General features: G+C 37.0%; 1 protein-coding gene across 2 annotated transcripts; it reads right to left on the bottom strand.

Annotated features, from left to right (window-relative positions):
* Positions 1–926: 926 nt before the first annotated feature.
* Positions 927–10,953, bottom strand: LOC132308870 (protein ULTRAPETALA 1-like). Of its 2 annotated transcripts, none has more exons than XM_059807138.1 (4): positions 10,757–10,953; positions 10,270–10,506; positions 8,172–8,496; positions 927–1,255 (listed from the first exon to the last, which is right to left on the bottom strand). In XM_059807138.1, the coding sequence occupies exons 2-4, from the start codon at positions 10,487–10,489 to the stop codon at positions 1,081–1,083; spliced, it is 720 nt and encodes a 239-aa protein (XP_059663121.1). In that variant the 5' UTR covers positions 10,490–10,506; positions 10,757–10,953; the 3' UTR covers positions 927–1,080. The 2 variants fall into 2 exon arrangements, with proteins under 2 accessions (XP_059663121.1, XP_059663122.1); XM_059807139.1 differs by lacking the exon at positions 10,757–10,953 and adding an exon at positions 10,591–10,750.
* Positions 10,954–11,814: the final 861 nt, after the last annotated feature.

The raw sequence follows: 11,814 nt of genomic DNA, 5'->3' as shown, positions 1-11,814 counted from the left end.
TATTCTTCTCACATGGTGAGTTCAGAACTCGATTTTGCAACCTATGGTGAGCTCAGAACTTGATATTTTGCAACCGTACAAGTAAATGAGAATTGTTTGATCAATTTTTTGGCACCATGCCAACTGAGTAAAACATTGATGCAGGGATGAATGGAACCTCCATTGACAGTTATATCAATAGAAACCGATTCATTAAACTAGAGGTAGAGTAAGTTTGCTGATATTATTCAGCTGTTTACTGCTGAAGCTAAATGTAATTCATTTCACAGGTCAGTTAACCTTATATATAAGCAAAATAACCAGTGACAACCTTCTTCAAGACTTCAACAATCAAAGGCCTCTTCTCAAAATTTCATCATTCAAGGACAAAAACGTTCTGAATTGCTGGACCGGACAAATTCTAGAACTTCAATATCTTGTTGCGTGCGTCCATTCCTGACTGGCTAGAGGTGGCAGAAACTACAGGGCTTTGTACCATATTCGTGCCACAAGAGTCGCTAAACTATGCTCTAATCAAATCTTCCTTAAGAGGCAAAAAAGCCTTTCGAGAACGAGCTTAAATCTAGACTTCTGCATTACTTTCCTCGGAAAAACAAAAGCAAAGACCCACATTGCAAAAGCCATTATCTTTGCATGTGTCAGACGACATATCGTATTAGTTTAAATGGGCTTGACAGTTTGAACAGATCCGTGTACACCCATGACAATCTAACCTTTAACATTGTTTACATAAAGTGGTTGGCTTTATATTTAAACCTATATACCCATTCTTAGCCGCCAATACTTGGTACCATTGCTTCGAGCAACGACTCCTAAAGCATGCTTGCAAACGTCAATATCTCATCCATAAGAAATCAGTCTATTGAAGCTAATAAATTGCTGGAGTTGCTAGTTCTAAATTATAAAGTAACACATAAAAGCTGTGATTCGGGAAAGAAAAATCAGTTTCATGTAAAAAGTGAGTTTCACTTGAGCTCTCTGTAAAAATTGGCATGGGTTTAAATGAAGTAACAATGGGAATAAGGAACCCATCAAATATAAAAAGGAAACTTAAGGACTGGAAAGCAGTGTTTTGGAGATTCAAGCCCTTGCATTCCTAGTGAAATCGCTGCAAGTCTGGCAGCTGCAGTCTGCAAAACGACAGATTTCACATCCAAAACACACACAGGAGGTGCAACCTCTGCATGTTGGAGAACGGGAGCAGCCCCTATAAACTCTGCGACTTGCTCGTTCTTCATCATCGTCACATGTTATTCTGTAGCAAATGAAACAAAAACATTTACATATGTAAATCAAACATTATGCTGGTCCAAGCACAAATAAATTAGTATATACATGTGTAATACATATATGTACTTGCATGTGTTTGTGTGTGCATATGCAAATTCAATTTCCATCCATTCCTTGCACTGGATAAGCTTACAGTAAAACTTTGGAAAGAATTACATCCAAGTTTCTACAATTGACATTTACATCCCACCTCAACCTGTGCATAAAAGTGTAATTCAATCACTGCAATAAATTGACATGTCAAAGATCTCACAAAGAAAACAAGTATCACCTGCTTTTCTCGAGTAGCTAAAAGAGGCAATTTTGAAGTTGACAATCCCAGTTCATGATAAAGGATATTTCCACATTTAGAATTTTTCTGTTTAAAAATGTCCAGCTGCACACACATGTTTCTAATAGCCATTACAGGTCATTTTTTATGCACCAATAACTTCAAAAGGCTATGTTACAAGTATATTAAAAACGAAGTAAATACGCAAATGTGGGCAAAGAGACTAATGAAAGAATGGTCCAGCTAACCACATTTTTTTGGCTGATTGAGCATCTAATAGCAGATTTTCAGGTCATACACCCATTTGTTTTTAAGGAGACTTGAACCCTCACCTTCCACTTTGGGAGGAAGAGGAGATACAACTAGGCTACAATCCTTGGTGGTGTTCAAATTATTCTAAGATATATATATATATATATATATATATATATATATATTGGTTGCCAATGAATGTTTTATCATGTAGAACTGAGAATTGATGGCTTTATTGGAGATGATATTCTTGTGGTGTCTTACCCTAGATGCTTCGTCAGTTGTGGTATCCTGGCTTTCTTATCTACCAACTTATATAACCAAGACACAATCTGCCCACACATCCAAACACAGACAAAAAAAAAAAAAACACACAAATGCCAACTACATAAGCATGTGCGCAGCATTTACGTATTATAAAATGCAGTTCCCTCTTCATGGAGCTTCGTGGACACTTGTATAGCTAGTGCGGGTTCAAAATGATTATTAAAATGATAGAGGTATTGCTCAAAATACATTGCAAGTCCACAATGGCCTGAGCTAGGTAGAAGCAAAGGTGAGCTTGATGAGAAAAGATTGACAATATGATGATGACCTGTGACACCTGAAGGTGAAGGTATTACAGGAGAGATCACATGAAAAGATTGACTAAGGCATTCACGCGTGGGCTGAGGTAGTTGAGCTTCTTTAGTGAGAGTGGGTTTGGTGGTGAAGGTCTTCTGGCCTCTCAACCGACTTTGGTATGTAGGCAGATGATGGCATGACTCCATTTTGCAGTTCAATAGGACAAGCCTTGTAGCTCTATGGTTACTTGATTAGGATATTATACTAAGTATGCCAAAGATCATGACTGTAGAGGTTGAATAATTTATGAGGCACGCATGATACTTATAGAATGCAATAAGAAGTTCAAAAGAGTCGTTAAATCTGACATGGCATTATAGGAGGTGGTGGTCAGGTGATACTGGGGGACAGGTAACCGATAGTCAATAGGCTCTCTTTCTTTGAGCCAGGTTCAGGTTTGATGGGCTGAAGACAGGCCACCTTAATGAGCAACATCACGTGATAATTTATGCTGTACAGCTTCCTGATTAAAAAGGTGAGTCACCAAAACTATGTCATTATTTTAAATCACTAGTTCTATATAATCAAGGATGTCAATGTTCTTTCAGACATCTCTTCCGAACTTTAGATTGGATTTTATTGCTTTCGTCAATGAGCAACTTACATTTTGTTTTTTCATATCCCTAAGAACATCATCATATAAAAAAATCGCTAGTTGTACCAGGTACCAACTAAACATCTGTGTGCTTTAAAAGAATGTTAGCATTTCCAAAGGACAATTTCATTTCTGATAATTAACTACTCGTGAATCATTAGTAACAATGTCTCACTTTGCTCAAATGTAAGATTAAGATTATCATAGGCATCATTCTCTCCAATGAAGTGGATCTTCTCTTACCCAAAAGAAATGATCTGCTTGCAACTGCCCCTACATGGTGAAACTGGTGGCTCCAACAATCGCACTACAGATATCTAAGGCCTCCATTCTTCAGGAGAGAATCACATTATCTGATAACAGAAGTAATATTAAATGAGTCGTTTGTCAAAGTCTGAGAATGCCTAGGAAGTTACCAAACTCCAAGTCCTAACAAGCTTAAAGATTTCTTGGCCAATCCAACTCAGCTTCCATCCATAATTCAACAACTTCTATCCTGTGACAGGCATGTTAACTACCTTCATGGTTCAGAACAAAAAGGCTTCCTTTATATGTATCTTAACCCAATTAAATTATATTAAACATCTCTTGTTCACTTCAAAATCAGGCATCGAACAAACAGCACGCCGATTTATATTTTTAAAGGGTAATGAAGATAAATTGAGAGATACGAAATAATCATAAGAGCTTGTGTTATAAAGTTATTGAGATCTTCTGTTGGAACCATTGAGGGGAAGATTATAGAGGTCAAGGAATAAATAAAAAGAAAAAGAATAACAATAAGTGCGTAAGAAGGCAATTAGCAAAGTAGTACAGATACTGTAATGTTTCTCATTTTTCTATTTTTCCATTATCTAGGATTTTTTTATTTTTCGGCATTATTTTAATCTTTCGCCTCGTTTTACATGGCGGACAACGTGGGATGTGCTGGGTGAGTTTCGAGAGTCAGTTGGGGCATTTCTTCGAGTTCGGGACTCTTAGAAATGTATTGTTGACCATTTCGGCGTTTTTCAAATTTTCAGGCCAGGAGGTCCCGGGCGAGACCCGCAACAGAATTTGTCATGCACGGGGTTATTTTCGGGGCCGCTGCATTTCATACATCACTATGTGGTGCAAAACTATTTGGATAAGTGTTTAATTTCATCATTATAGCATATGTATACATATACACATGGGGGAGGGGCAAAATGGGCTTTTGGTGGGTTAAAGTGGGCCCCGCCATTGACTAATGCATGTTATAGCAATATTGTAGTGCAAAATTCTGCACTTCTTCTTCTTCTTTAGCCGAAATGCTCTCTCTCTCTCTCTCTAAACTTTTGTTCTCTCTAAAATTCCAACTTCAAAGCCATTTTTCATCTATTTTCTCTTGGATTTAGTTAAAGAGCTCGATGAGGGCTACAAGTTGATCGGAGTCGATCTTCATTTGACCACCCTTGGGATTTTGAAATATAGGGCTTGATTTGGGGCTTTGGCTTAAACTTTTGAAGTATGGGTTTCTAAGACTCAATCTCCATGATTTTTGTGAATTACCTCTATTGTAATTGTATCCTTGCGCGCTAAATTGTAGGTTTTGTTCATGGCTATTAGAACTTATATGTATGTGAAGCATGATATGGTGTTCTATGTGGAAATTGTGTTAAAATGCATGTTTAAGGAAATTGTTGTAAAGATATGTGCTTAGTTGGTTTTCCTACATGCTTTAATTGTTATGAGGCCATGATTGTTAAAAATGAAAATGTGATGTTGGTGCAGGAATTTACTCCTAAAGCATGCAAGCATGATATAGGTGTAATGTATGAAATTTTATATTGGCATGGCATTGAAAGGCATGAAGCATTCATGCATTAGCATTGGGCAAGAAATGGGGAATTGCTTTGAAAAGAAAAAGAAAAAACTTTGGGGAAAAGTTTTGAAGAACGGTTTGCGAAAACCAGACGGCTAGGATTTGCCTAGTGTACGTGGCGTTAATGGAACCTAGAGGGAACTAGAGGGACTGCCCTAGCGTGGTTGAGCTATCTAGGCCCCAAATGACGCTATGGAGTTGCCATAGATCAGGGATAGTTAGCCAATCCTTCTCTTGTGGCGACAAGGAGTTGCCATGGGCCGGGTTGCGTTAACAGTTTGGAAAGGATAAAAGGAAAAGGTTTTTGGAAATGGGGGGTGACATTAGCATCGCATTATATAGCATGGATTGGTTGACCTTGATGTTGGTTTATTCTCCCCTAAAATAGCATGATCCCGTTTCCCATTTTCTATGCTTTGTTTGGATTCACAGGGTCATCAAGAGGTGTATGTTATGAATGGGGACCATTTTGTTTTAAGACTAAGCATGAATGTAACTGAGCTATGATGAATGTTCAAATTGATGTTTAAGGTTATGGGATGGTTATTCTATAATTGTTGTGAGTTAGGACAGGTTTAGTATGGCCTAGGTGGTTAAATTCATGGTTTGGGATGGATGGCAACCAATAAGAGTCCAAATTGACCATTTTCTGGGTCACTCGATCGATCAGAGCCTCTCCTACTTAAAATTTTTTGAGAAAACTTCAAATTTCATGCTCTAGGCCCCACCGTTCGAGCTTGGACTCGATCGATCGAGCACCCTTACTTGCCCACTGGTTGTCAACCCAAACTTCGAACGGCCATAACTCCCTCATTTCAAACCCAAATTGGGTCATTCTTGAGTCTAAACTGACCAGCTTGAAGTCAGCTTTCCAATGATATCAATCCCATTCCCAAATTCCAACTATACTGAGAGTTATAGCAATTTTAGTGAAGTAGTGTCGGGAAATCCTTCAAACCTACAATGGGTAAAAATGGGAAACTAAACCTATGACCATTAGAAACTTATGGACTTGGGTTACTTGGTTAATGTGAGGTTAGAGAGGACCATATGACTACTCATACTCAACTCACCCTACATATTTACCTTGAAATGACTATTTTGCCCTTGTGTGTCATCGGGTTCTGGTAAGGACCCGGATAGTGATTCGGACCCCAGGTTCGGGTCGTTACAAATACCACCCTGATAGGATTGGCAAAGGAACCTTTTCCTCCAACCCCAACTAACCATCCCTATTTTACAGTAGAGGAGAAGGTGAAGGTGAAGGTGTTCAATCTCAAAAGGGGCCTAGACCAAGGTCAGAAGTAAAACCTCAAAAGACAGTAAATAAGATAGCTCACACCTCGTCTTCTACACAAGATTAGAATAAAACCAACCAATGGGATACAAACTCTTGAATTGGCGTGGAGGTTATAGTAAGTAATTGGATGAAGGAAAAAATCTATTCGTAGAGAGCCAATGTTTGGTGCCTATTATAGAAGTACTTTTGAGAAGCTAGAAAAAGCATTCTGTCAGCTCGACTCTTCTTGCAAAATCAGAGTAAATTCAGTAGGATGTTCGGCAACAGGTATAAAATTGGAAACAAGAAAGCATGTAATGCCTTACTGTTCATGGGAATGGCAGAAAAGGCAATAAAAAAAAAGGCAGCAGTGGCATGAAATGCTGGCAATGATGGGGATAGAAGCAGTGAAAAGGAGACGGCAGCTATGGGAAAACTGATAGTTACAGCCGAGGTGGCGGTGGTAGTGTTTCGGTGGTGCTAATGATGGATATAGCAACAAAAAAAGTAATGGTAGAATTATGTGACATATGGTTACGTACAACAAATAATTATGGTGCAGTGACTTCAAGGTAACAGTTATGGTGGGGGTGGCATCAGTGGAGATGATAGTGACCGTGGTGATAGTGATGATACAAATGTTGCATTAGTGATGGTAATGTTAGTACTTACCAAAGGAAAAGGCAAAAATTTAGCTGCTGATAGCAACTAGTATCTACTTCAAATGAAAAGTAAATCTCTTGCTCTTGGCTCCCAAAAGCAAGAAAAGAAAAGGCCATAGTGCAGAGATGCTAACAAAACTGTGCTCAAATGCAACTCAACTATAAAATTGGCCTACTTACCAAAAATATTTATATACAAAAATGCCTAACAAGTACATTTGTCCTTGTAATGCTTAGCTGCAGCAATAAGATGGACATTGTATGACTGCAATTGGACCAATAGAAGTCAATTCATGGCACAACCAAAATCTAGAGATCTTATATAATACAACAAACAAAATACATGGGATGGAAGAGAGAAAAAAGAGTAGCAAAGAGTGTTGGGTGATAAAGAAGGGGGATTAAAACTTATCAAAAAAGAAAAAAGAAGGGGGATTAAAACTTATCAAAAAAAAAAGGGGGGGGGGGGGGGGGGGGGGGGGGGCGCCGGGGGGGGGGGATTAAGAGTTTCTCCTAGCCATTACAGCTGATGACGACTATGTAATTGTGAACAATGAATATATCATCTTAGAACCATGAGTTCCTCAGATATCAAAATCCTCTTTTACATCCTAATTCTAATTGTTTCATTTCTTCCGATTGCATTTAAAGTTGATACAACTCAGATATGTAGAGAATATTCAACCAACAAAGGAAATACACCTAAAATACAAATGTACTAATTAGTATCAACAATCACCATGTAATGACAAAGCAACATCTATAAAATCTTACACTTGTGTTTAAACGGTTCCTGAGCAAAGGACCCAAAGTTAAAATAATCAGTATAGACTTTAATGTTGTATCTAAAAGTTACCAATTTATTAATTTGCAAAAGAAAAATCACCCAAAAAATACAAAATAACTACCCCACAATAATTTAAGCTCCCTATGGCACTGGCAATTCAATGCATGCCACAATAGTGTACTCAAATAATTAAGCTTTACACATAGCTAGGTAAATGATGGGGTTAGAATAACTTAATAAATAAAAAACATAACTTTTAGGATCATAAGGCAAATACAGCGCTGAAATTTGCAAACGTGTCTGAAAGATTCATGACTGATGAACTATATTAACATTTCTACGTATTATCATTTCAAATCTTTTATACACATCAAATAGATACAGATAATGAGGTAGTCAATACAGAACACAAATTTACATGTAATTCATTTTTGTTGTGTGGCAAAAAAGCCACAGTAACATTTTAAAAAATTGCTAGGGCTTTTGTATGTTAGAGAAGAAAAATCAAAATATAATATGAAAAGAATACTCGTCAAGCATTCATTCAATTTAAGGAGGAGAAACTTACTTGTCATATGGCATATCAGTACACTTCCAATTAACATCTGCTAATGCATCATGATAAGCCCGGCATTCCTCTTTGGTGCGGAGACGGAACCTGCGCTCTTTGTTACACCTACTGCAGCAAACAAACTCATCACGATGACAAACTCGACCATTATGAGATCTATGGGATCCATTGGCACTTTTTGATGCTTGATTGTAATATTTAAGCAGCGCTGTCTTCGTCAACGGAACCTTCTCCCCATTAACTATGACCCAAACATTATTCTTCCATTTCCTAGCAGTTTCTCGTCCAGAATGTTTCTCAAATGCAGCGGGGGTCAACTTATCTAATCAAGAAAAACACCATTTTTAAATAAAAAAGCCTGAAGAAAACGTTTTCAGCAAAAAAATAAATAAAGGAAGATGAAGAAGAAGAAGAAGAATAAAATTAGAATTACCAATGTAGTATTATTTTCAATAAGCATATGCACTCAACTAAGAATACTGGTTTTTCTCATGCAAGCTTAAAGTAATTAATAATAACTTACATGACTAGCCCAACATTCCTAGCAGTATAGTTGCCAGGATTAAGAATATTAATTACTGCTTATGGGACTCGTCCTGAGAATACATTGAGCAATTGAGACATATTATCCAACAAATTATTTTCAAATGCCATAAGGACTGTTGCTACAATTACGAATGAATAGAAATGAATGTTCAGTGAGAAGAACACAAGGTGATATTTCCAATGGTGAGTCCCAACAAATGCTGAAGGCTTACACTTCGGAAGTCAGAAAAAGTCAGTTGGAGGAAGATGGCTACAAAATTTACCACTCTGACACAATTCATCCTCCTATAAAGAAAATAAGAGTTCCCAAAACAGCACTTCACTGGCTAAATCTTCATCTTAGCATACACTTTTGTAATCACAACATCCTCAAGAGTGGTTGCCAAACTTCAGTCCCCAATCAATATGAAGTTCTTAACATTCTAGTGTTCCACATCAATTCTTCATGCATATTAGATTGAACTTCAGAAATATTCAGTGATTTAACTATGCTCTAACCATCTTAATGAACAGCACCGCACCAGAAGCCTATTAGTTGTGGGAAGTTGGAAACCCCAGTTGTTAGAAAAGTTGCTCCACAGAGCTTCAACCACCTGCCTTATAAATTCTAATTATCATGTTGTAGAAACAGATTCACACGAACAAGAAATAGAAGCATATGAAAAATAAATTATCATGTTGTAGAAACAGATTCGCACTGACAAGAAATAGAAGCATATGCAAAATAAATTATCATGTAAAAACTTTTTGGATAGCGATCATCAAATACTCGTCTTTAATCTTATTTTATTTTTCCTTTATTGATGAGTAATGAAAAACATGGCATCCTAGCTAGCTTTACTATCAGTAGTCAGGCTTCTCAAAACTTAAGTATGAATTCTAATCCCTAAGAGAAACCAAGAAGGTTCTGGAAAAAATCATTCTTGATTGCCTTAACCATGAATCAGCTTGAAGTGTACAAGAGTTGCGAAGATGTGCCATCAAAAGCAATAACATATCATGGTTAAAAGCCAAGTTGAAAACAAATCATCCTACATGATTATACAAAGATTTCATTTCCCCAAACAGAACTCTAGCATCAGAAATCAAAACTTAAAAAATGAAGCATACACCACATTTCAATCACAAACAATAACAACAAAGTAGGTTTCATTTAGCCATAGCCACTTCAAAAGGTGTGTCTTTATCAACTAAAACAACATGATCCACTCTGAAACTCAGCAATGAAAGAAAGAAGTGAAGGAATATAGATACACAATATTTTGTTGAATGATAGCAAGGACAACTCTTTCACTTAGACAAATCAACATACAATTGAGCTGTATTAAACAAAGACAAAGTAAATCTCAAAATGCTCTCAAGCCCATCAATGAAAACCGAAAGGAAACCATATTCGATGGTAAAGCAGACTAGAAAACACAGAGTGAAAGCCATCAACTTCAAACCAGTGAACCACGGACTCTCCGTATATATAAATATAGCATGCATATGAGTGAAACCCATTTCCCAGAAAGAGCAAAGATGAGATAGAAAGTAGAGAGAGAGAGACCTTCCTGACAACCAGGGGTACATTCACAGCTGATTTCGAGATCACCACCAACGAAAACCCTAAGCCTCCCAACAGCATCGCCATATCTATGACTCGTACACCCACACGTCACCTCCACATAATCATCGCCTGTCTTCAACCCACTTATCTCACTCATCTCCTCATCGCTGAACATGAAAGCGCCGGCACCGCTTTCTCTCTCCACAGAACCATTCTCCATCTTCTCTCTCTAAAACTCTGTTATCGCAACAAGAAAAAATAAAACACAAAAACACAAAAATAAAAACCCACCAAGTCCTTCAGAGAGAAATCGAACCAAACCTCGTGAAAAATAACGAAAAGAACAGATAACGAAGAATGGCAATGTTGAGTTGAGACTACACATACATTAGATATGTGCGTGTATAGATATAGATATAGATATAGATATAGATATGTACTGGTTAAAAACGCAATGTATTAAAGAGAGAGGAAAGAGCCAGAAAACCAGAGAGTTGAAATCTCAACAAGCACGCATCTCCAAAGGGTTACTCCGAGAGATCTGGTGGAGAAAACGTTGACAAGCAGTGTAGAGAGAGAGAGGATTTGATGAGAGAGAGAGAGGGGGGGGTTTGGTTTTGGTGTTGTTGGTGTTGGTGTTGAATGGAATGAGCTGGCTAAGAGGTGCAAACAAATGTCGTGGGGTGAAGGGATTAAAAAGGCCTTTTAGATGGGGCGAGAGATGGTTGCTAGTTGCATGATATGACTTGATATATGTAGAACATATATAAAAGTACTACAAGAGTATATATATAGAGATATATATATATATATATATATAAGACTATTTATGTTGTAAACATTTGTATATACATTATGCATACAGTAATTATTTGTATTAAATCAAAAAAAAAAAAAAAAAAGAGGTGTTTTGGTTCATGGGAAGATCCCTCTCATGGGACGAGGTTGTCGAAACCGTACCCCAATTTTTTTTTTTACAATTCCTACTTTAGTTGGTACCACTGTGATTGTGAAGGATTTACTGTTAAGTAACAGTGATAATTATTTTGTCTTGTACCACTGTGGCAAGGTGAGGAGGTTGATAGGGTCATGTGACTCTCAAGGTAAAAGAATATCACCAGCTAGAAAGTTAGGATCTTTAATTATAATTATAATATGATTACAATAGAGACTAATATTCGGTGCACTTGAAGTCTCAACCATAATAATCATATTTTTTTTTATTTTTTTCAGATAAGGGCAACATAATGATAGTGATATTCCTCCCTCTTTTTCTTGTTCGTGGTTCCACCAATACCATCAAATGACTTGATTCATAATTGCATGCAGTCACATTTTAAGTAAAAAAAAAAACGTACTACATTGTCTACAAAATAACATCAAAAATTAGGTATGTCTCCATCCAATCTCTCTTAACATCTCATGTAAAAATAAAAAAATAGATGAACTTTTAATTTCATTTTTTTTTTTGAAATGTAATTTCAGTTCTATTTCCTGACAACCAATGGAGCCACATTGCTCCCGTTGAAATATTATATTAATTGT

This window comes from Cornus florida, unplaced genomic scaffold (genome assembly GCF_030987335.1).
Source record: "Cornus florida cultivar Cherokee Brave unplaced genomic scaffold, ASM3098733v1 CherokeeBrave_3.0.0_Hap2_Chr05, whole genome shotgun sequence".
NCBI classification, from domain to species: domain Eukaryota; kingdom Viridiplantae; phylum Streptophyta; class Magnoliopsida; order Cornales; family Cornaceae; genus Cornus; species Cornus florida.
This window is presented reverse-complemented; position numbering and strand designations above follow the sequence as displayed.

Coding starts and splice junctions, on each gene's coding strand:
- LOC132308870 (XM_059807138.1), bottom strand. CDS start 10,489: ATGGAGAATGGTTCTGTGGAGAGAGAAAGCGGTGCCGGCGCTTTCATG. Junction 8,497..10,269: donor TACCCCTGGTTGTCAGGAAG/GTCTCTCTCTCT, acceptor TTTCTTGATTAG/ATAAGTTGACCCCCGCTGCA. Junction 1,256..8,171: donor ACTGATATGCCATATGACAA/GTAAGTTTCTCC, acceptor CATTTGCTACAG/AATAACATGTGACGATGATG.